Below are 26,504 nucleotides of genomic sequence, written 5' to 3' on the forward strand. Positions count from 1 at the left end.
GGCCATCCTTGACTCAAAGAATCACCCTGGTTGTATTTCTTCCATGACATATTTGTTTGTCCTTTTGGCAGTCCATGATACTTTCAATATGTGTTGCCAGCACCACCATTCAAACACATTTCTTCTTCAGTCTTCCTTATTCAATGTCCAGTTTTCACATGCATATAAGGTAATTGAAAACATGGCCTGGGTTATTTAAGCCTTAAGCCTCAAAGTAACATCCTTGTTTTTCAATACTCTGAAGAGGTCTTCTGCAATGCATTGTTTGATCTCCTGACTTGCTTCCCTAAGTATCGACTGCAGATCCAAGCAAGACAACATCCTTGACAACTTCAATCCTTTCTCCTTTTATCATGCTGTTTCTTATTTGTCAAATTGTGAGGATTGGGGTCTCGAGATCGAGTGGTATTTCACACTGAAGGCTGCAGTCCTTGATCTTCATCTGGGAGACCTTCAAGTCCTCCTCACTGTCAGCAAACACGGCTGTGTTATCTGCATATCGCAGGCTATAAATAAGCCTTCCACCGATTCTGATGCCACATTCCTCATATAATCCAGCTTCTCTAGTTTCATAGATGTATTTGATTATAATTCTGTAATGAACTCACTTCATAAAATAAAATTTTAGTTTATTCACAAAATTAAGGCCAAACATTAAATTTTGCCTCTTATCTCCTGTAAGTTAATGAAGATCAGTAGGAAAGTGTGAAGGCCAAATGTGCACCATGTTCTATAAAATCGTAGCTTTTATTCATAAGTAGGCAAGAACCAGGCCTAAATTAAGAACATACACAAATATAAATAAAGCATCTTTTCCATTTGGACTGAACTGCTTCAGATTTCACATTAGCTAAATTAAAAATATGTTTTTATTAGGTGCAAGTAGTTTCCAAAGTGCTTTTCCTGGCTCACATCTTTTCCTTATTTTCTTGAAGCATTGGTCTAGCACAGTTCGAGCAAGTTTTTTAGTCCTGTTTGTCTGCCAAGTGGTAACACAGTTGGAAAGCACAGAGAGGTGAAGTCTATGGAGACTTATGGAATGGGAAAGCTGGCCTTTTCTGCAGCCGTCGCCTGAACAAGTCAGCTTTTGCATCTAGTTAGTAGAGGATGCAGCTTGTTTTCAGCTAAAAGCCAACCAGAGTTTCAGAAATAGAGAATTTGCGGATTCACTTGCAGCAAATTTTAAAGCCATATTATTGGTGAGGTGGTTTTTTGGGGGGGTTTTTTTTGTCTGTTTGTTTAACAGAAGTCAACACAAATTGAAGGCCCCACTGTGGCTTAATGTCTGTTGGATCCATGATGCTTTTATACTGTTGTCTTGTGCTATGTGGTTAAGGTAGAAAGAAGAGTTAGGTTTCTTTGTTTTGTTTTCCTTTCTTCTAAAATTGGAGCTGTACTGTTTACTGTTGGGGAAAAAAAACTGTAAACACTTTCATTTTCTCCCCACAGCCTCCTACTTCTCTCTTCTATCGCTCACCACTATGGCTATTCAGATAAGTGAAAAACTATCAAAATATAGTGTGAAGGTTTACAGTTATTTCCCCAAAACAACTTCTTTTTGGCATAGGCACCATGAAATACAAAGATATAGCAATTTATTTCCTAAAATGGCAAGCCCAGTGACCCTATAAGACAGTTCTACTCTTAAGGCTTAATTTTTTTTTTTTGGCTGGGTGTGTTAGACAGAGTTCTCCAGAGAGAGACAACCAAATTGCTAATAATTATATATATATATATATATATATATATATGTAATATATTATAACACAAGAAATGAACCACTAAATTATATACAGATAGATAGATAATATAAGAAATTACAGTTAAATTATAAAGCACTGAGACACTAGCAGTCCTTTAAGTCTTGAGAGCCTCCAGTTGCCAGTCCCTTTCTGTAGAGAAAGTTGGGCTATATATACCCAGGCAGCAAACAGCAAGGCAGGTCACCAACCATCAGTCCCCAGCTCCAGAGATGAACATTCCAATTGTGTGGGCATAAAGGGACCTTAACTTACAGCACCACAGTCCACAGACTAGGCATCCCACAGGTAGTGTACCCTTTAAATTGAGGCACAGACGAGCAAGGCAGCCGCCCGCTGGTCCAATGATTAAAGAGCCAGAGACAAACTAAAGAGGCTCACCCAGCCATTTATCTCTCCGCCCTTCAGTTAATCCCACTTGTGTTTTTCGGCCAGGCTGGCACAATAAACTATCACAATCCACCCCTTGCCAACCTGGCATATGTACACAATTCTTTAGCCATATATATTTATATGATTTCCAGACATTAATGATATCACACTTATACTTATCATCAATCATCTATCATACATATAAATGAAAACACAGAGTCAAATTGTATCTGATATATCATACCTGAACAAAGGAAATATATGCAATAATCGCATAAAAAGAAAATACATTGACAATTACAAACCTTGCTTTTGCAGTTGATCACATGGTCGTAATTGATAGGTAGAACTACCTTCTACTACTATTCATTCTGTATTACCTTTGCCCTCAGCAAGCACCTCAGAGGCTGTGTTTTTTTTGCCTGATGGGGTGACCCAGACCTTCATTCCTCAGGGGTCTGGGTCATTATAAGTCCTGTCAGGATTGGGTTGCTGTAACTTACCATTTAATAACAGGGCATGGTAACACTAAGAGTCGGCCTGTGGGATCTCCTGGATTCCAGACATATTCTTCTTTATCTCCATTATGTAGTACCAATCCAATTTCTCCTTGGTAATCAGGATCAGTCACACCACTTAGTACAGTGACACCCTTCCTGACCTGTTCATCCAAAGGCATGAGAAGCCCAAAGTGACCAGCGGGCATTTTCAGTTGCCAGTTCAGTGGAATCCGTGCTGTGTTCCAGGTGGGAGAGTTCCTTCCTTTGGGACCAGGACCTCCAGGCCTGAGGTACATAGGGTTGCTGGGACAGGAAGCAAAAATGCTGCAAGTGGATCACTAGGAGTACTAGTGAGTGGTGGCACTCCAGCTTCCATCCCTTGGTTCCTGGACCCATGAATTCTGGCTATTGGAGACACAGCACCATATATTGGCCGCTGGTTTAGAGCGTATACAGCTTCCTGGAGAACATTGCCCCAGCCCCGCAAGTTGTTGCCTCCTAGTTGGCGCCGTAATTGTGTCTTTAGGAGCCCATTCCATCGTTCTATCAAGCCGGCAGCTTCAGGATGATGAGGAACATGATACAACCAATGGATTCCATGGGAATGGGCCCATTGCCACACTGTATTTGCTGTGAAGTGAGTTCCTGGATCTGAAGCAATCCTATGTGGGATGCCATGCCGGTGGATGAGACATTCTGTAAGTCCACGAATAGTAGTTTTGGCAGAAGCATCACGTGCAGGGAAGGCAAATCCATATCCAGAGTAGGTGTCTATTCCAGTAAGAACAAAACGCTGTCCCCTCCATGATGGAAATGGTCCTATGTAATCAACCTGCTACCAAGTTGCTGGCTGATCTCCCCGAGGAATGGTCCCATATCTTGCACTTAATGTTGGTGTCTGCTGCTGGCAAATGGGGCACTCAGCAGTGGCAGTGGCCAAGTCAGCCTTGGTGAGTGGAAGTCCATGTTGCTGTGCCCATGCATAACCTCCATCCCTGTTACCTTGTACACTTTGTTCATGTGCCCATGGGGCGATAACAGGAGTAGCAGAGGAAAGAGGAGGACCAGTCTTTACAGCACATGTCATCTTATCCACTTGATTATTAAAGTCTTCCTCTTCAGAGGTAATCCTTTGTTGAGCGTGAGATACAATTACCTTTACTCTCTTGACCCATTCAGAGAAGTCTGCCCACATACCTCTTCCCCACACCTCGTCACCAATTTTCCAATCATGGTCCTTCCTATTCCCTGACCATCCAGCCAAGCCATTAGCCAAAGCCCATAAATCAGTATCTAGTCTCACATGTAGCTATTTTCCTTATATGCAAACTGAACAGCCAGGTGCACTGCTCAAAGTTCTGCCCATTGGGAGGATTTCCCTTCACCACTGTCCTTTAGGGAGATCCCAGAAAGGGGCTGTAGTGCTGCTGCTGTCCACTTACGAGTGGCACCTGCTAGAAGAAATACTAACAGTATAAACCTTCAGTGATGTAGCAGGGTCCTCCTTCAAAGGGACCCAGTCTCCCCCTCATTCAAGGGGTTGTGGGTCTGTAAACTGACTCAGGTCTGGGAATTGATTGAGCGATCGTGACTGTCTATTCTGCTGTTCACCTGATCTACCATTCTTTCGCTTGTACAGATCCCGTAAATATTTAGTAGGTTTCCCATCTATTTTATTCCTAGGAACACTGTGGCTAAGTAGCTAATGCCATAATTCCACACGAGACAGGTTGCTTTAATTACTATTAAAAACTTGTTGTCTATTATAACCACGCCTACCCTGTTTCTGTTGATTCAGTGCTGACACCTGCCCTCCACCATCACGGGGACCAATCAGTCCCATTGTGGGCAAATGTTGGAGTTTGCTTAGGGCAGTGCCGGCTGTTAATCGTGGAGCACATAAAATAACAATTACAGGAGTCTTAAGAGATGCTGGGGCCCACTTCACAAACTTGTTCCTTATGGTTGTGGTAAAGGGTATGTCCTCAGGACACCCCCTTTTGGGGTCTATGGGAATATCCTGATCCATTCTAACATTACCAATTTCTCTAAGCTTTTGGATGCCTTCCTCTACAGTGTACCAAAGTAGGTCAGGTACTTCAAGTTGGTCTAATCTAGGCCATCTGGCAGTCCATGCTTCATTGAACCAACCAAAGAACTAGATTCTTTTTTAGCTTGTCTCACAGAGACATTGAAAGAAGAGTCTATGCTTAGGGGTCCCATATCCATAAACTCAGACCGATCTGATATTACATTTCGTGGACCAGTATCCATCCCACACCCTTAGTAACCATTCCCAGGGATATTCCCCAGGAATACGTAATGCTTGTACATATTCGAAAACTCGAGCAGATCTTTATGAGTATAGCGGGCTTCTTCTTGGATAATCATCTCAACGTCACCTTTAGGAGCTTTCTAAGACTTAATTTTAGTAACAGGTCTAGCAGAAATAATGGATTGTGAGGGTGTTTCCTGGGTGCTCTCAGCAATATCTTTTAAGGCATCTCTCTCAGGCAATGCTACTGATGCAGCCCCACCTGGCATATCAACTTGAATAGTTTGGCTAATCTGCTCAGGTGTTTCTAAGGGCTCAGTGTCCTCCTCTTCTGGATCATCAGTCCATATGTTCCCATCCCATGTTTCAGGGTCCCAATCAATGCCCTTACTTGGGTTTCAGACACTGTTCTAGATCTGCGATTCAGCTGCCGTTGTAATTCAGCCACTTGTATAATGATACTCTGGACTTGGTTCTCAGCAATGTCAGCTCTTTTACTAGAGGAGAGAAGGCTCTCCTTTGTAGCACAGATGGAAGTTTTTAAATCCGTTAGCCTGCACCTGAGGCACACTTGTGAGGCTCTAAGATCATCCCTCTCCTTAATCACATTTTCTGTTGTAAGAAGAACCAGCCAACCAGTTTCTCTATACTTGTCATCCTTAGAAAACTCCTGGAAAATATCAAACATACGATCACTCAGAGCCTCTCCTTTAACCACATCTCATCTATCAGTGGTGCTACTTTAGGTATTATCTTTGCTATTTCACACCATGGATTAGTAAGAGTAACAGACTCATTCATACTTTGGGGTGTTGAAGTAGCATTATTAGTGCTGTTAAGACTAATCAGGTTGCAGAGCCAATTTAGGAAACCCATATTTATGATATTATTTCTCTAGAAGCACTCCTGGTACCAAAATGTGTTAGGGTTCTCTAGAGAGACAAAACCAGATTGCTAGTAATTATATATATTTATAAAGATAGATATATAACACAAGAAATGAACCATTAATTATATACAGATAGATATATAATACAAGAAATGAACAGTTAAATTATAAAGCAGTGAGACACTAGCAGTCCTTTAAGTCTTGAGGTCCGCCAGTTCCTCTTCTGTAGAGAGAGCTGGGCTATGTATACCCAGGCAGGAAACAGCAAAGCAGATCACCAACTGTCGGCCCCCAGCTCCAGAGATGAACATTCCAATCGTGTGGGCTTAAAGGGACCTTAACTTCCAGTGACACAGTCCACAGGCTAGGCATCCCACAGGTAGTGTACCCTTTAAATTGAGGCACAGAACAAGCACGCTGGTCCGATGATTAGAGAGCGAGAGACAGAAAGCGAGGCTCACCCCGCCATTTATCTCTCCGCCCGTCAGTTAAACCCACTTGTGTTTATCGACCAGGCTGGCACAATAAACTATCGCAGTGGGGTTTTCGTTTTTATTGTATTTTCTGGCTGTAAATATGAACAGAAGCAGATTCTGCCACCTTTCTCCTGCAGAGCTGCTTGTAGGATGCCTGGGGATCTGGAACCACCAACCTTACTGTCAGGAGCACGGTGCTTAATCCTCGGTGACACAGGGACCCTTGCCAATATTATAAGCCACTTAAATTTCAGATTTCGCTATGTGGGTGAAAAAAATTACAAAGTAGTTTCAGATAACTTAATGGTGGAAGAAATGTCACATTGTTTGATATGATAAAATATATATGCATTTTCTTTAAGTTACATAGATTTTAACTACATATATAGAATCAATCTACAGAATTTTTCTGAGCTTATTTCAGAGACCAAACTGTCTGTAAAAATCTAAAGTTCACATTTCATATAATAAAACAACTGAATTTCAATGAGCGGAATAAAGGGTGGGGAAGATATTTACATGGCAATATGGAAAATTAATATGAATACTATATAATGAAAATAAGAAAAGCATATGAATGAAAAGGGTTTCCTTTTCTTTTTAAAAAAATCATTTTATTAGGACTTTGTATAGCTCTTATCACAATCCGTCCATCCATGCATTGTGTCAAGTACATTTGTACATATGTTGCCAGCATCATTCTCAAAGTGTTTTCTTTCTATTTGAGCCCTTGGTATCAGCTCATTTCCCCTCTTCCTCTCCCTCCCTCATGAACCCTTGATAATTTATAGTATTTTTTCATGTCTTACACTGGCCCATCTCTCCTTTCATCCACTTTCTATTGTCCATTCCCCTGGGGGGGTTATATGTAGATCATTGTGATCAGTTCCCCCTTTCTCCACCCACCTTCCTCTTCCCCTCCTGGTATCACTATTCTCATTATTGGTCATCAGGGGGTTATCTGTCATGTATTCTCTGTGTTTCCAGCTCATATCTGTACCTGTGTACATGTTCTGGTCTAGCTGAATCTGTAAAGGGGAACTGAGGTCAGGATAGTGGTGGGGAGGAAGCATTAAAGAACTAGAGGAAAGTTGTATATTTCATTGGTGCTATACCCTGACTGACTCATCTCTTCCTTGTGGCCCTTTTGGAAGGGGATGTCCAATTGTCTACAGATAGACTTTGGGTCTCCACTCCACACTCCCCCACATTCACATTGATAAATGATTTTTTTGTTCTGGGTTTTTGATGCCTGATACTTGATCCCATAGATACCTTGTGATCACACAGGCTAGTGTGCTACTTCCCTGTGAAATTTGTTGCATAGAGGGAGGACTTGAGTAGAGGCCCAATATCCATCTACTACCTTAATATTTAACATGTAAATATATGTACATAGATCTATTTTCCTATCATTGTATACAAATATGTTTACATATGTACATGCTTGTATTTAGACCTCTATAAATGTCCTTTGCTTCCTAGTCCGTCCTCTATTTCTGTTTACTTTCCTCTTGTACCACTACCATGTTCAGCCTTCATTTGGCTTTCAGTAATTCTTCTGACTTACATTGCCCATGATCAAGCCCTACCAGGCATCCTATATACTCCTTGCCATTGATTTTAGATCACTTGTTGTTCCCTTGTCCCTGGGTTGGTTGACACCCCTTTCCTTTCCCTTCACCTCTGCCTCCCCCTCTCCCATGTCCTCCCTGGAACCATTGATCCCATTATTTTCTCCTCCAAATTGTTTATTCCACCTATCTTATCTTGATAGGCATGCAGAGTCAATAATAAGCACAAAAACAAGACAGAGCAAAACAAGCCAATAAAAGAAAGCCAGTGACAAAAAACCAAAAGTCTATAAATAGTTCTAAGTCTTGTTTGTTGACCTTTATGAGTGTTTTCCGGTCGATTCTGATGGGGTGCCATGCTCTGGCCCCACAGTCTACTTTTGGTATACCCCGGGGACTTCATTGCTTTGCTCCCCTGGCTTCTCTGTTGCACACCCTTAGTATTTTGCCCCGGGAGAATGTTTTTCATCAATAAATGTCCTTAGAGAAAAATAAAGCAAAATGAAAAAATATTTGGAAAATATTTGGTAAAGATTTGCAAGCATAAAGGAAAAAAACACAACAGTTGCTATTGAGTCGATTCTGACAGGCCAAACTCATGTGAGTTAGAGTAGATTTTTGTTTGTTTTTAAAACTTAAAAAAAATTATTTAGGTGCAAATTTATGGAGCAGATCCTTAGTTGTACTGAATGCTTCTCCCCATTAACTTTACCTCTCAATCATCTTTCTATGTCCCTGAATACATATAAAGTGAATCAGTTTCTCTTCTTTGCGATGGTTTTATATTGAAAGACTATGAGGATTGCCCTCAGATTTCTCCTTTACATGTAAAGCATTCCTGGTTCATTCAGTCCTTCCTTGTGTAAAGTCCATTCAAGACAGGGAGCAGTACTAAGCAGAAAAGAATAGTCACACTCACTGTCGTGCATTCTGCTAGTGATGCACTTCTCTTGATGGAGCTTAAGCGCACGCAAACTCTCTTGGTAGTCAAGTCAGAGTAGACTCAGATTGTGCTGTCAACTATAAGGTACTCCATCTTTTGCATACTTCCTGCCGCTTATACTCTAAATCATACTTGGGTGCAAAATTATGAAAACTTCTTAGATATAACCAAATCTCTTGAGAAAATGAGTCAGTAGGCCTGGGGGTCCAGGACCATAGTCCTGGAGGACACCAAGGACAACTGACCTAACAGAGTCCACAGAGACAACAGTCTGCATTCCTGTTTTGGATAGTAGTGAGTGGGATCTTAAAAACATATGAGTGGCCACTTGAGGTGCAACTATTGGTCTCTCTTGCCAGAGGAAAGAAGAACGAGGAAGTTGGAGATATATGGAAACAGTCCATTGGACTAATGAAAAGCATGAGGACTAGATGGTGCCTGCCTCCCACTCCTAGTTGCCCTGAAAGGGATTGCATTGGAAGTTCTGGATAGATTGGGAGAAAATATGGGGAAAACTCAAAATTATTCAAATAAATATTAGGTTTATTGGTCAGATAGAGACTGGTGGAACCTCTGAATGTATGGCTTTTAGTTGTATGACCTTTAGTCTGGAAATAAACCCAACCATCCCTCAATTTTCAGCTAAACAATAAGTTGATAAGGAGAATAATAACACTGGGGAGATAGGCCCATCTTAGAATAAAGAATCAACCATTTGAGACTAAAAGGACAACATTTACCTAAGGACAAAGTTTATAAAGGCCAGACAAGAAGGGGTCATGGAAACAAGAACCCAACAAGGAATTGGGGAAAGTGATGTTACACTGCGGGGATTACAATCAGTATGATAAAACAAAATATATAGGAACTCCTGAATAGAAAACTTATCTGCTCTGTAAATTCTTGATCCAGGTCACAATAAAATAGGTTTAAAAACTTGGGTTTTCTCTCCAAATTTTTATGTCCACAAGTTTACTAGGAATGTTTTCAATACATTTAGTACAGCTACAAGTCATTAATTAAAATGCCAGAATATGACTAAACACTTGGTTCATAATCTTTTAGTGGGAACATATCTAAAAGTTAACTTTGACATGTTACTTAACAGTCTTTGAATAGTATAGGTATTTAGAACTAATCCATATTCTCTCTTGTTTAAGAGACCAGCCATTATAGGTTCTGCCAGTGGATATAAGGAAAGACATCATTGATATTTGATAAGCTCATGATCCTTTTTTTTCTACAAGACGTCAACCTACTTTCCCACCTAATAAACAAATAAATAAACTTAGTTCTAAATGATTTATTACTGAATTTATTCTGGGTGTTTTAAGATCACTAGGTGTCTGATCCTCAGCAATTTAACTATGGTGTATTGATATGTGAATTTTCTTTTTATTTATCTTGCTTGTAAATGCATTGAGTTCTCTGAATGAAAATTAGTGTGTGAATACTCACACTAGTATCCTTCAACTCTGAAAAGTTTTGCAGACATTATTGCTTTAAATATTGCCACAATCTCAGTCTTCTTGCTCTTCTCATAATTACATTTACACAGATATTCAGTTTTCTCATCCTATCTAACATGTCTTTTAACCTCTTTTTTCATAGTTGCTTTTTTCTCTCTGTATTTTGCCTCTAGTGTTTCTGTGTGTTTTCAGATCATTGGTTCAAACCTCCAAAGGTAATCTCTGGGAGAAAGATGACGCAGTCTACCCCTGCCCTATGCAGGGTGACTATGGGCAGAATGGACTCCATAGCAGTGGGTTTCGGTATGCTGCCTTTCTGAGCGTGGGCGCCCTATTTCCTTTCCTTCTTGAGTTCATGTCGTTGGCAGCGTCGGGCTGTAGAACAAGCACATGACGAAAGACTGAGTTTCTGCTGTAGCAAATGCACTCAGCTTTGGTGAAATGTTGCCTAAGCCAAATTCTTGTGATGAAATGAGTTTGGTTCTGAAATTCTTACTTGATGTGGACAGGACAGCAATGTTATTCACTATTTTCACAGATACTTTGTGATTTTCTGAAAGTTTCACTCTTCCTTTGTTCTCTTTTGAAAAACAGTAAAATTAAAAAGAGGGCTTACAAAAATTGATGGCAGTTTATTTCAGGTATCTAAAGTTTTTATTTAAAAATTAATGTGGCCTTTTATGTGAAAGATGTAAAAAGTCCTCTGAAAGGCTGTAGGTAGGTGCATTTAGGCGCCTACGTTTGACACTGCTTTGCAGTGCACGCAGTCCCTGAGTTATGCACAGATCATTCTGAAGTGTGCCTGTAACTTGTATTTCTAGTAAATCGGACAATGCGTAGGGTTCTTCGTTAGCCTTCAATGTGTGTGTATGTGTGTGTGTGTCTGTGAGTGATTTTTGCCTGTTTTTAGTGCAAGAAAGACTAGAAAGTTTTCCCATGATTTACAAGATACCCATGCAGCAAATGAAGGTGAACTGCAATGAAATTTACATACCATGTAAGAGCAAGTAGGAGTTGTCCCAAAGCTGGATGTCTGTCACTGGGATTTATTAGACTGATCAAGAATAAGGCTGTAGTCTTTCTGTTCCTAAGCATTGGTGTGGCAAATTATAAAGGGCATACAGAACACTCTCTCAGTTTAGATTTTGTCTTCTGGTAAATGCCATCTGGGCTCACTTAGACTAGTGGTTCTCAACCTTCCTAATGCTCCGACCACTTCCTCATGGTTTGGTGACCCAACCGTAAAATAATTTTCATTGCTACTTCATAACTGTCATTTTACTACTGTTATGAATCGGGCGACCCCATGTGAAAGGGTCATTTGACCCCCAAAGGTGTCACAACCACAGCTTGAGAACCGCTGACTTAGACCAAAGCAACGTAAGCCTTGTTAGCCTCCAGCATTGAATTTGGAAGTATCTATATTTCTTTTCTGGCTTATTTATTCATTACCTCTTCGCCTAGACTATATGTAATGAAAAAAGGAAGAAATTATAATGCCCCAAGAGTTTAGAGACCAGAATTAGAATATGGGATTTATCGTTTTTAATTTTTTAAAAGTGTATTAGATTAAGAAAAAAAATGTATTACATTTCTTACTTTCATAGCATATGGTATTTAGTCTAAATCATGCTTTAAACACAAGAAGTTATCAGAAAGTATTTTGTATGTATTCATTAAAAAGTGAGAAAAATGGCAAGCTTACCTTTAATTTCTTTCATTGGATTAAGGTTGCAGTTTTTCAGTCATTGACTCTGTGATTAGAAAGGATAAGTTTGTTAGTAATGGAACTTGAAATAATAATTAATAATCACGGTCAGCGGTAATGTACCTAAAAGTCAAGTACCATGTTTAGTGTAGCAAATAATGTCCATGGAATCGTGTTTCTCTCTTTCAACAACTGTACTACCATTTCAGGATGAGGAAATCAAGCCTTAGCTTGGTTATCCAAGGTCATGCTGTTAGTAATAGCTCGGACAGAGCTTTGATCAATAGGACAGAGGGAAATTTATTTTGTTACCTATTTGCTGGGCATATTTACCTATTATCAAAATTCATAGGCACACCACATGGTATGGTACTTTATGAAATAGCAAGCCTGCTTCTCTATTGCAGTTGATGATGCCATAAGCTTAAAAAAAAAAAAAAGTGCCATGCATCTACAGCCTTAATACCGCTTAATGCAACTATTTTATGATTTCATCAACAACCAAGCTGTTGTTTCATTACAAACAGATTCAGTCTCTTCATGATTAAAGCAGCAGACTCAAAACCATGAAGCGTGTACTGGTCACTTTGCAATCATTTCCATGTGTTATGAATTCTTATCAGATGTTTGAAAAGAGCAGGCATAAGCTAACTGCAAGCGCTATCTTTGTGTTTCAAGAAGTACTGATCTGTGGCGGGCTCGCATTTAGCTGACAGCTTCCTTAATAAGGTTCCTGGGTAAAATCATTCACTGCCTGATGTAAGAAACTTACACATACTTTATTTTATTTGCTTAGATGGAAGTTTTCTTCAAAAGTTTGTCAAATACTCACATTTTGATCAAGTGTATGGGTTTTTTTTTGAAGGTGAATATTAGAGGTCAGTGCTTGACAAGGTCGCCACCCTTATACTCAGATACTATTTCTCATGCCATAAGCAAAAATAACAGAAAAAGAAAATTTTCGTAAGGCACATTCCTGGAAACTGGAGAAAATGAGAAAAGCATCCGGACAAAAATACAAACTGACGGGAAATTATGCACGACGCTTGACGCTGCCATTTGAAATGGCCAGCCTCCCGTCCAAAGTGGCATGATCAAAAACCAAAACCCTGAACTTTACTTTCTAAACTACTTTTATTAAGTAATACAGAGAGGCATATAAAATTTAGACATCCTATAGTTATAACAACTTTCTTCCTTCATAGTGACTTAGGGTCCCTGGTAGCACAATCTAACCAAAAGGCCGCAGCGGTTTGCACCGTGCCCCACTCTGAGGACGAGAGCGGTGGCCGTTGACATCTGTAATAAAGTGTGTTACGGCCTTGGACACCCGCAGGGCAGGACTGCTCTGACTTACAGGCTTACTGCCAATCTGGCATTGTCATTCATGACAGCCTCTGTGGTAGAAAAACATGTTGTGCCTAAAATCGGAGCATACAAATCTAAAAGTACTTTTTTTTTGCAGAATGTATAAGCTTTTGCATAGTTAATTAGTGTTTGTGTCTTGTTAAAGTCCACTATTGACTTAGGTGCTAATGTAAAAATCTCTTAATCTCTCTCTATTTCAACTTGCTTGCCTCTACAGCAAAGATGACAATATTCAGCAATTCACCACTTAGACATGAGAGCAGAGATAAAAGTAATTTTAACATATCATGGGATTTGAAGCCCTAAATCCAATAGAATCGAAATAAAATTATCTGTAACTTTTTATAACTCTTACATTTATAATATGATTTTGATTGTATATTTTAGTAATATTAACTTACTTGTCCCCAAAGGGCTCTTGGATAATGATGACATTGAGATTAATGGGGATTAATCACTTTTGGTAGCAAATATCAGCTCTTTTATCTTAGAGATACTAGACCACAGGGCTTGAGAGGGTTAAACAATAAGAGATGTGACTGATTTAAAGAAACTAGGCTCCCATCTCTCCTTGCTCATCTTGATTTCTGTGCCAGTGTACAGTATGGTTCTATACAAATATTCGAAGCTCCAGAAATTGTTGAGTAATTGCTAGTTTCTTGGCCATCACTAACTATGTAAACACTACTGTAATTCCTAGGCTGTTATTTTATTGGACTGGTTTTAAAAGGGGAGAGAGAAGATTTCCATTGCACAGAGCATATTAAAGACTTATCAGAATGCACATATATGTCTGTCTGTCTATCTATCTATCTATCTATGATACAGAGCTGTCTGTTAGATAATCATGTTGTTATATAAACCACATTTTAAATTCAGATGAAATCATATTAGAGACTACCACCAAAGAAAAAGAAGTAATTAGCATTGGCTTAATGACAGTGTTTCATATTTAAGACATTTCTTTTACCATTTGAGCAAAAACTGGACTTTAGGGGGCCTGAAAGATGCTGCCCGGACTCTTAAGCAAGTGTGCAGTTTGGTAAGATGATCGCTACAACTGCCATCCTTTCATTCTTATTTTTAACAGATTTAAATATATTTGCTGAACTATGGTTCCACAGCATTTAAGATTGGGAACTGTAAAATTAGATTATGATACAAAAATCTTGCATTTTCTTCCAAGAGTCATGGATTCCACAAGTCCTAACAAATGTTTTGTTTACCAAAATCTTAAAGTTTTGACAGTATTACAAATCCTATTTGTTTTAGACATTTAATCCATGCCCCCCAAAAAAAAAACATTGCTTTCCAGTCGATTCTGACATCACTAACTACCCCATAGGACAGAATAGAATTGCTCCAAAGGGTTTCCAAAGTTGTAAATCTTTACAGAAGCAAAACTGCCTCACTGTTCTTTCTCTGAGTAGCTGATGTATTTGAACCACTAATTTTTTGGTTGACTTCCAACATTTAGTGTACCTGAATATATAAGGACATATATTACTTCAACGTTCAGTGTACCAGAAAATTGTTTCTGTTAAACAATATTCTCAGTGTGTGACATATTATGGAACTGTTTTTGCCTTTTAGTGAAGAGCTCCGGAAAGAAGCAAGACAAATAAAGAGGGAACTCTTAGCGGCAAAACAAAAAAAAGAAGAAAATGCAGCAAAACAAGCAGAAAGCAGAAGTGAAGGTAAGGGCATTTATGAGTTTATATTTTCTCTTATTACCTCTGATTCTCATCTTCTTCCTCCTTCCTGAGTTGAATTTCTGTTGTGGTTTTGTCTAATCTTTTATTTAGACATTTAACCAATTAGACATTTAACCAATAAACTAAATGCCCACTTCTAGGAAGTAAATTCAATTAAATAATGATCATAGTTGTTCCTAAACATATTCTCTGAGAGCTAACAGCATTTGACCCAAGGCTAAACTTCAATGTCACCATGGCACATACAATGATGAAAAAGTGTGCTGACATGGGATGTTTGTTTGTACATTGTATCTTCTTTAAAATATGTAAGAAAAATTGGGGGCCCTGGGCTTAAGACTCATGGAAACATTTTGTATTGGTATGAATAGTGCTAAATATCTTACTTTGACTTTTGGTTTTTGTTTGTTCCTTTGTTTTTGTTTTTACTATTATGTTAGGACACAGAATATACAATTTTTTGAATAAAGCTGGTTACAAATGGATCATAGTAATACACTGTATTATATAGGAAAACTTCTTCCCCTTTCTCCCTCCCTTTAGTAAATGGAGTCATAAGTGGTAATTAGACATGAATACTTTCTCTGGAATTTATTAGTTTTGTGATGATAGAATTTTTCCCTTACCAATCTAGGAAGAGTACCTAAGAAGATGTTGGTAAATTTATTTTTATAAATTTAAAAAAATTAAATTAGAACAACTTAAAGATTGTTACCCTAAAAATTCCTAATTCTGTATAAAAGTATTTCAGCTATTAAAATGTAATGTTCAGTTTTCAGAATTTCACCTTAAAACTCTGAGTGTCCTCTCTTTTATAATAGTGACTCTGATAGAAAATTTCTTCTACGATTGTATAGTGAATTTGACTTCACAAATTCACTTTCCCCATATATCTCCTATATTCTCCTGGTTTTGGAAGCGTAAAGTTTTTTTTTCTACCTGCTTTTGTTAACTCGCTGGAGATATACTACAGCAAAAAGCGAAATATAGCATTTGTTGTTAAGAAATTCATATTCTTAGCACTATGTGATAGCACAAATATGTACAAATAAGGAACAAAACTCATTGCCATCAATTTAATTCTGACTCAACTAAATTCTAATCCATGTGTTAGAGACTAGAAATGCTCCATAGTGTTTTCAGGACTATGGACTTTACAGATCATCGGCCTTCCTGCTCTGGACTGCAGAATGGATTCTTCTTACTTTAAGTGGCACCAGTAATACATGTAGCCCTCTAATGAGCCTAGTTCTTAGTTTATCGGTTTTGTTTTCACCATATTCTTAATAAGTATTGTAATAAGAGGTAAGAACCTAATAAAGAGTTGAAAGACACTGAAATTTATATTTGAATGAAGCAAGTTATTTTTAAAATCATAGTAATGGCATAAATTATAAACTGAATTGAAAAACCTAGGATTAATAAGCTATGTGACTATATCATATAGACAAATTTAGCCCAAAATAGAAAAATCTATGTTGGTAGTATTGAAATTTGAAAGAAAAACAGTGAAGTTTATGTTGTATATATTTTCAAATATATAAGATATTTTACTTTAGTTTCTTTATTCATTTTTTCTTAGCTAATAATTAATGAGTACCTCGTGTCTGCAGAACTGTGCTAGACTAGGGGCATGAAATTTATAATAGATATGTGGTCCATGGTCTAACAGGAGTCAGAGGAATGCAAACAGATAATTAGATAATAAGTCTGTACAATTAAGGCCTGTATTAGTCATAAGCAGAGTTTGCTAGTTTATTTACCTGTATTTAAAACATTAAATTCCATGATATATGAGTTGTCTCAAACAGTGCTATCATTTTTTAAATTTAGGTTCTAATACTCATCGCAATAGCTAAACAGAACTCAGTCAATATTAATGATTCGTTAAGGAAGTTAACAGATTGTAATGTGAGAAGTGCCCAGGATCCATTGTAGTTGTTCATCAGGGCACGGCTTAAAGTTTTAGGGAGCTAGTAAATGCCTACCGGGTGTGCCAGTCTGCTGTAAGCCTTAGCTAGAAGGCCTTCAGTGCCAACTCCATGAATCAGCAACCCAGCTCCATGAATTAAGTGCTCAAAGACACCCCACTCCAGTAGCCTTAGAATGAAGGCACTCAACATCACCTCCAGAGGACAAGTCCAAACTCCTCAAATTAAGTGTCCAGCGGCACCCGACTCAACAAGCCAATCATACTGATTCCTCTGCGTGCTTTTCTGACTTGCACCAGCCTTCTTGAAGCACCTCTCATTATTTTCCAGCACCACAGATGCTCCTGCTTATCTTGTGTTTAACCTTGTCAACCCTAGAATCAACCACTTCTCCAAGGTTCTTCTTATTGGTTAATCTTCTTATTGATTCTTATGATTGGTGAATCATCTTTAGAAACCAAAATCTTGGCATTAATTGACCTGCTTTAAAACTATTCTGAGTGTAATTGGAATTATCTTATATATATTAGCTCTTTCCAGCAGTTTTATTGGCATATAATTCAGTTGTTCAATCAGGTCAAAAGAGTTGTACAATCATCACCACAATCAGTTTTAGGACATTTTCTTTATTCCTGTACTCATCGTCACTAACTCCCCACTTTCCCCCAACCTCTCCTGGCGTGCCTCCAAAACCAAACCAAGCTCACTGCCACCCCAGTCAATGCTAACTAAAACACTGACCATGTAGATTTACAAGACTGCAATTGTTTATGGGAGTAGAAAGCCCAGTCTTTCTCCCTCATTGCTGCTGGTGGTTTCGAACTGCTGATCATTGAAATTGCAGCCCAATGAATAGCTCCTATACCACCAGGGCTCCAGACATACCCCTAAGGAACCATTAATCCAGTTACTGTGTAAAGATTTACTATTAAAAGATTCTTTCTTAAATCTATGTATAATAGACATTATCGATGGCCAGTTTTTTGAAATTGTATTTTTTTTCCAAACTTACTTGCAGCTTTTAAAAATGAAGAGTTGCTTATATAAATTGCATTTATTATGAAAGATTTCTGTATGTCAGTAACTATTATATTATATCTGAAATTGACAGTTTCTAGTAACTATAACATGTGATTTTTATGTCCAGTTTCTAGTAACTATAACGTGATTTTTACTTTTTTCCTTTTGAGTTAAAAATTATGTCATGAGCTATTTTCACTGTATATCATTTAGAAATAAAGTAGAATTCTAGGCATCCTTGAATGTATGCCAGAATAGAGCCTATTTTCCCAGCCAAAGGATATTCTGAGGCTAGAACAATGCAAACCCTGGGAACAGATCCAGAGGTTCTCGTATGCATTTCCATAGTAAGATTCGCACATGAAAAGAACTGGAAAATGTTATTTGACCTTGGCTTTGTAACTTCATGCATCAGTTAAACTAAATGCCTTCCTGATTCTATGTAGGAAAGGTTTCTTGATTAGGCTATATGGCTACATATCTGCCTTTTCTAAAACATTTCATTTTAGTCCAAGATTATCAGGGTATGTTACCATTCTGAATGATTTGATCTTTGAACTTTATATGCTATATCTATATTAAATTTGCTAATAGGCTTAGTTAGGACAACTTATAAAAACATCACAAATAAAATATTTACTGCAGTCAATTCCAACTCATATTGCTCTTACATATGATTTCCAATACTGTACATTTTTATGGGAGCAGACAACCTCATCTTTCAGCCACAGGGCATTGGTGGGCTTGAACCCCTTGACATGTGATTAAAAACTCAACTCTTAATCCACTGTGCTTCCAGGCCTAATTAATAATTAATAGTAGAGCAAAATGTTATCTATGAGGGGACTTCACAAATCTCATGGAAAATGGAAAAAATAAAGATAATTCCACTTTGAAGCCCTCTTAGATCTGTCCTCCACATTAATTTCTTTTTGGATGCATGTCACATACCTTTAATACGTTGTTGGATGCTATGGAGTTGGTTCAGACTGATGACAACGCTGTGTACAATAGAATGAAATGCTGCCTGGTTCTTGCCATCCTCACAATTGTTTTCATGCTTGAGCCCTCTCTAATAGAAATATTCTAAAAATGTATACTTATTATTGATGTTGTTACTGGATGCCATCCATCCGATTCCAACTCATAGCAACCCTAGGTACTACAGAATGAAACCGTTTCCAATGTGTCATCTTAAATTGTTGCTAGATTTAAGACCAAGAAGCCCTGGTGATGTAGTCATTATGTATTGGGCTGTGATCTGCAAGATCAATAGTTCAAAACCACCGGGTACTCTGTGGAAGACAGATGGGACTTTCTACTCCAGGAAAATGTTATAGTCTTGGCTACTGGGAAAGGCAGTTCTACTCCGCACTGTAAGATCACTGTGAATCAGCATTGATTTGATGGCAGTGAGTAAGAGTATTAAAGTAGATTTGAGACTATTGTTGCAGCATGGTGTCAATCTATCTAGTTGAAGGTCTTACTCTTTTTCACTAACCCTCAACTGAGCATGAGGTCCTTTCCTAGGGACTAGACCCTCATAATAAACTGTCCGAAGGACATGAGACAATTTCTTATTAGCCTCACTTCTAAGATGCATTTTGGCTCTACTTCTTCTTGTATTTTTGCATCAGCACTATAATTCAGGTCCACCCATTCTTCTATCTTCATTATTCATTGTCTTCTGTCTTCTGTATTCATTTCAGATGCATATGAGTTCTTAGGAAGTACCATTTGTTTAAATTTTTCTTGTGAGTTAGGCAAAGGTTTACAGAGCAGGTCATTAGTTTTATATTCAAGAACTCAAACATTTTGTTTCATCTTATCCATTCCAATCCCATCAATGTTCGATTACTTATTTCACCTTTTCCCTGTGTTTCATGTTTCCATCCCTACTCCTTTCCCAACACTCTGAACTTTATTCTTCAGTAAATATTGCCTTTTTGATGTGAAGTGATTCTAGCACAGGGTTGAGTTCAGTTCCAGAACCAAAGGGGCACTAAGGACTGTACTCTTGGGGTTTCCAGCACTTTCTAGTTGGTCAGAAAGCATAGTCTCTTTTGTGAGTTTAAGTTATGCTAAATGTCTTTCTGCGACACTATTCAGGACCTTCTCATGGGGTTCTTTTTGGTGCACTTTGACAAAGCAGCCAGATACTGTTTACTTCTTTTTCTCCCAAGGTTGTGGAGATTGATGTCTGCATGGTCCATTCGTGCTTTGGACTAGTTATTTCTATATATCTAAAAATTTTCATCACTACTCTTTGTTCTGCATGGGGAGAGATCAATTGTTGCCCCTTAGATAGCTGACGGGAAGCTTTTAAGACTCCAGCCACTATGCCCCGGAGTAGGATGTCCTTGTCTTAATGAACTGTGTTATGCCAATTGACTTAAGGTGTTTGGAAGGTTTCTTACATTTGCCCAACGATATGCTTTAGTAATTCCTGAATAGCCTTTCTGCTAAGGCAACATGCCACATCTTGACTGTCAGGTTTTCACACGGTGGTGGTTTGTGTGTTGCTGTGGTGCTGGAAGCTATGTCATTGGTGTTTCAAATGCCAGCAGGGTCGCCCTAAGTGAACACGTTTCAGAGTATTTCCAGACAGAGAACAGACTACAAGGAAGTTGTAGGCCGTCCACTTTAGAGAAGCTAGGTATTGAAAACCTTATAGATAGCATCAAAACCTTGCCAGACTCTGAAATCCTAGTAAAAAGAAGCAGAACATTATCAGAGATAGTGCCAGATGTGTCCCTTAGGTCAGAGAAGGCACTCAAAATATAACCGAGGAAAAGCTGCCTTCTCAAAGCAGAATCTACGATAATGACGTGGATGGAGCGAGCTTTCGGCACCTTCATTTACTGATGGGGCATGACTCAAAATGAGAAGAAACAGCTGCAAACATCCATTAATAATTGGAACTTGGAATTTATAAAGCATGAATCTAGGAAATTTGGAAGTTGTCAAAAATGAAATGGAATGCCTAAAAAGCAGCACTGAGTGTCTGAGACTGGTGCAGAGCAGCAGGCTGGCTCCCTGGCCCATGGAGGCAGAGGTCTTGACCTCCACTACAGAGATCTTGAGCGTATCCCATTTGGAGCTCTTCTTCTAGCGGTCCTGAATTTCCCTGTGAACTACTGAGATGGCCCTCATACAGAGGAATGGTGTGGATAGAGGTGTAGTTGTTGTCTTTCAGCAGCTCATACCCCAAAGAAATAAAAGCTGAAGTCTTAAGTCACATCCTCTACTAATGTAGAAACTCAGAACACTTTCCATGTTAATCCTGTTACAGAGAATCTCCTCCAAAAGTGAAGTTATAACCACAGGCAAAGAGGCTAGAATTTCTAATACATTACAAAAGGGCTTATATTGCAGCTAAAAGGGCCAGATTAAATAATTGACTACATCTCAATCCTTCAGGGTTATTTTCAAAAGTAAATTGGGTAATGGGAAATTTAATTTAATAAATTTGCAGTGTTACATAAACCTAATGATTTTTATGTATAATAAGAATATAGCTATACTATTTCCATTTTGTTTCATATCCAAATGTTACAAATTGAAAATACATGTTTTAAAAATGTGTTAGTTGCAATTAAAACAGGATTACTTGCCTACATGTAAATATGGCATAAAGCAAATTATCTGAATAACTTCTTCACATGTTTTTTTCATATCTGTGTATCTATAATGATGTTTTGTTAATGGGAGGTGTGCATGACTATACATCTTTAACAAAAGCCTCCAGTAGTAGGGTTTTCTGGATTTATGAATTCATCTGGCAGGTCTAGCACCTCCGTGCTCCTAGTCACTCTCTCTATGCCTCTTCACTTCTTCCATTCCAGGCCTCATTACTGCATATCATCCACTTTTCAAAAAATTGGGTAAAAGTGGAATCTGTTCTGGTTTCATTTCAACAGCCATGACTGAACAAGTTGAATTGTTTAAAGCCCTGTTTTAAAATCTGGACCTATCTGTTGCTCAGTGTATATGTTTAAAGATAAATGTGGACTGCTATCCCTCATGTCACAAGACAATTATTAGATTATAGATTTAATTACAATTCTTAGAAAGAAAGATGTCATATTAATATGATGTGATTATTTTCAGCTACTGTCACGTTGGCCTCTTACCCATAGAGCCCCCACAACAGAATGAAATCATCAGCATCATGATTCATTGTTAGCCATACGGTTGCCATTGGCTGATTTTAGGAAGTAAATCACCAGGCTTTTCCGCCTACTCTGCCTTAATCTGAAAGCTTCTCTGAAACTGTTTGGCATTCATAGCAACATGTAAGCCTTCACTGATTGACAGTGTTGACTGCTCACAAGGTACATTGATCTGGAATTGATGTTGACTCTTTCCTGGGAAGTGAGAATTTTGCCACTGAACCATTATTGCCTTTGTATATGAATATAACAGCGTGTTAGGAAGGCTTGACTTGAGAAACAAATCCACTTATGCTCACACTTGTATAAAAGAAAGAGCTTGATTTCAAAAAGTAATTATATATCAAGAAAGCATCCTGGCCCAGTCTAGCTCAATTCTGTAAGCCTGATACTAATCACAAAGTCACTTTCAAGACCCACAGAGACACATGCGGTGATGCAGAATGCAGGAAGGTCACAGGCTGGTGGGTGCAGAGTCCTGTGGATCCATGCCCTCAGGGTGGTCGGCAAGCAGAAAGATGAGGTGGGGGAGAGAGAAACTGGGTAGGCCCCTCATTCTTTGCTTGTATGGAGGCCACATCCCCAAGGACACAGCATCAGGCTGCCCTTATGGACAGGCTTGAGTCCACCCCTAGTCGACTGTGTAGTAGACATAAAATCATCCAACTACCACAACCTTATTTAATCTTGCCCTTTATTTGTCAATTTACATTTGTAAGATGAAAGAAATATAGTGGCAAGGAATAGACCTGTCCTTTCAGTCATATAGCTAACAGATTTCTTTATAGCTTGAAATTTGACTTTCAAATTCAAAATAGTTCAGTTTCTTAATTCAGTATAGAATCTGCAGTAGTTTCTAACATCCCAATTTAGGTAAACAAGGAATGTGGTGTTTTACTTTATATATCAATTATGTCACAAAGAGATGTACTGCAGGACAGTCCTGTTTACAGCCTCAGCGTCTCGAGCTTGACAGTAAATCTGTCTGTGCAGTTGGCTGTTTCGTTGTCGGTGTGATAAATTCTGAATGAGATTGATAGTTCATTGGGCATAGAGTTGGTTTCCTGTGTTGGCGCTTTCAAGTTCGTTAATAAACTGTATAGTCTTTTTTGTTAAATTATGTCTCTAAGTCCTTTCCAGGTTTCTGTAAGCCTCCTCATATCAAAACCAATACCAAACGGAACCCAGTCACATAAGGATACAGGTTGGACAGACTCTAATCAGCTGTCGGGAGATACGGCGTCAGATCTTTTTTTCTACGATCTAAGCAGACAGTACTGCTCTAGGGCTAGCACCAGGAGAGCAGGGAGGGATGTCCGAGCTTATAAATAAAAAGGCTTTTAAAGTCTTTTCAGGAAGCACATTCTGAGGTGCTTAGTGCCTACCTCTCAAGTCTCATGGGGCCATTTCAAGTTTCTTCAAGCTATCTTTTTAATACTGAATTAAGCCAAACGGAAGTCCTTCAGGCTTGTTAGGTTGTGAGAGTAGATAGTTTTTGACTACTTCTCATTTATCTAATATATAATGTTAAATTAGCTTAATCTTGGTTTTTTATATATATATATAAGAAACAGACACTCTTGAAATGTTAGGTCTCTGTTGTACCTTATTGAGTAAATTTCATTTTTTTGTCTAAAGCAGTTAATTTTTTCTAGATGCCCAGGAGTTGCCTCCACCACTCTTAGAGGCTATAAATATCAGACTTTTTTTTTTTTTTAAGAACAGCCCTTTAATCAAATCATTGTGAATGACGGGGGATGCAGATTGGGGACCCAAAGCCCATCTGTAGGCAACTGGACATCCTCTTACAGGAGGGTCGCAAGGAGGAGACGAGCCAGTCAGGGTGCAGTGTAGCAATATTATCAGACTTCTTTTACCATCATTTCTGCTCTTAATCTGTGTGCTAATTTTTAAACATTCTTTACATGGAAAAACGAAAGTTTATTTTACTTGGCTCATAGAAAGCCTCTAACCATGGATTTATTTTTATTTTGGACATGATGCTAACAAACTTAGTATCTAGCCTCAAAGATCAAAACATTTTAAGAATGAAAAATGAAAAGTAATGACAGGTATATCTTACTAGGATGATTTTTATGGTATGAGAACTTTATCTTGATCATTTAAAAATAGTATAGGAAAAAATAAGCAAAAAATAAAGCCAGGGCAGGGGTTCACCTGTTGACCTAGTTAGCACCTATTTAGCAAAGATTATTTAATAGCCAATAGGCTAAAAAAAGGAGGGTAAGGACAGCTGGGGACATTCCTTCCAGCAGCCTCTGGAGAGTAGACAAGGAAACACAAATAGGTAGTAATTGAATATCATAGATCTATTTGGTGTCTATGCTTAAGAACGCTGAGAGCATGTCACTACTGAAAGATGAAAAAAAATTTAATCATTTTATATGGCGGCTCTTTCAACTCTTATAACATTCCATATATCAATTGTATCAAACATGCATATGTTGCCATCATCATTTCCAAAACATTTTCTACTTGTGACCCTAGTATAAGCTCATCTTTTTTCCCTTCCTACCCTTGGGAATCCTGGATCAATTCTATTATTACTTTTATTTCAAACCTTACACTGCCCATTATCTCCCTTCACCCACATTTCTGTTATTTTCCCCCTTACTGACCATTCCCCTACCCTCATGATATTGCTACTCCCACTACTGTTCCTGAGGGGTTTATCTGTCCTGAATCCTACTTCAAGAGCTCTTATCTGTACCAGTGTGTGTTCTCCAGTCTAACCAGATTTGTACGGTAGAACTGGGTCATTGGGTGGGGGTCGGGAAGCATTCTTGAAATAGAGGAATGATGTGTGTTTCACCGGTGCTATACTGCACGTTAATTGAATCATTCCTTCCTTATAACCCTTCAGTGGGAGGGTGCCCAATTGTCTACAGATGGGCTTTGAGTCTCCACTCCAACCCCCTTGTTCACATCAATATAGTTGTCTGTTTTGGATCTTTTGATACTTGATCCTGTTGACACCTCATGATCACACAGGCTGGTGTGCTTCTTCCATGTGTGCTTGTTTGCTTCCCTGCTGGGTGGCTGCTTGTTTAACTTCAAGCCTTTAAGACCCCAGATGCTATTTGTTTTGCTAGCTGGGCACCATCCACTCTCTTTACCACATTTGCTAATGCACCCATTTTGTCTGCAGCGATCCTCAAAGAGTGCCAGGTTATTAGACAAAGTGTTCTTGTGTTAAGGGAGGCCTTGAGTAGAGATCCAAAGTCTGTCTGCTAGAAAGATGAAATTTTTGATGCTCATTGTAATGAATGTATTCATTACGAAAATATTAAGTGGTATTTATTATTTAATGGGCAATGATGCTAACCTAAGTGGTTAAAAATTAATCACTTTCATAAACTAAAGACATTACTCTTACTTAGAATACTCAATTATGTTAAATACCTCATTTCTAAGAAGATCTGAAAAAATAAAGCATCGGCTCAGAACTAGGATAATCTCTTTAGTGGAAATTATTAAATGTATGTTTTTGTTTTTCAGAATATTCTAGGAAGCATGCTGTTTTTAACTGGTGTTTTCTTGGCGGGGGGGGTGATATCTGTATTAAAAATATGAAAAGGTTTTAAAGGTGTAGAAAAAATGCAAAGATGTATATATCCTCACAATTAGATTAAGAAGTTTTTAATAAAATGGAAAAGATAACAATGATTAATTTGAGAGTTCATAAAGTACTTGGTTCTCTTTTGGATAGTCTGTCCATTTCATACTTTCTCACTTGTCACCATGAGCAGATCTTGAATTTTACTGTGAGGACCATAGATTATTGAGCATATTTAATTTTGGGGTACAGAGAAAAACTCTAAAAGACCCACTGTTTTATTGTATCTTGAATTCCGGATCTTGTAACCTCCTTCATGGTTGTTTAGGACTCATTCATTGACACTTTTCTTCTTGTTCTTTGTTAATAAGTACCTCAGAACATACACCAATTCAACAATCTCTACATATTATAGTTCCGTGAAGTAGATAACAGTCCTGAAGTTATATTACCATTCCAAATGGTTTATCCTCCAGTAACATAAACTCACTGCTCCCTAAGCTTCCTGTCTAATCTTTTGATGTGCTGTTGTCAATTTGATTCCATATAGATAGATCTTAAGAGCACATTGCTCAAGGCAGACATTCTTTACTAAGCTAAGCTATTGTTTGGGTTTTTTTAAAATCAGAAGATGTTTTTGGTGTAAGATTTACAAATTATCGTAAAACAGTAGTTTCAAAGGTTCATCCATGACTCCAGCATAACAAGATTCTTTGAGGACTTGAGATTCTGATCTCCTCCACCCCTGCCCTTGA

The 26,504-nt window shown here is 38.3% G+C and overlaps 1 protein-coding gene across 1 annotated transcript in view; it reads left to right on the forward strand.

Moving 5' to 3' along the window:
• CWC27 (CWC27 spliceosome associated cyclophilin) overlaps positions 1 to 26,504 on the forward strand; it is a 277,596-nt gene that overhangs the window by 138,211 nt on the left and 112,881 nt on the right. The window contains exon 11 of the mRNA XM_075541081.1: positions 14,928 to 15,031. Coding sequence (XP_075397196.1) covers positions 14,928 to 15,031 — 104 coding nt within the window. The remainder of the gene's footprint in view (positions 1 to 14,927; positions 15,032 to 26,504) is intronic.

This window comes from Tenrec ecaudatus, chromosome 2 (genome assembly GCF_050624435.1).
Source record: "Tenrec ecaudatus isolate mTenEca1 chromosome 2, mTenEca1.hap1, whole genome shotgun sequence".
NCBI classification, from domain to species: domain Eukaryota; kingdom Metazoa; phylum Chordata; class Mammalia; order Afrosoricida; family Tenrecidae; genus Tenrec; species Tenrec ecaudatus.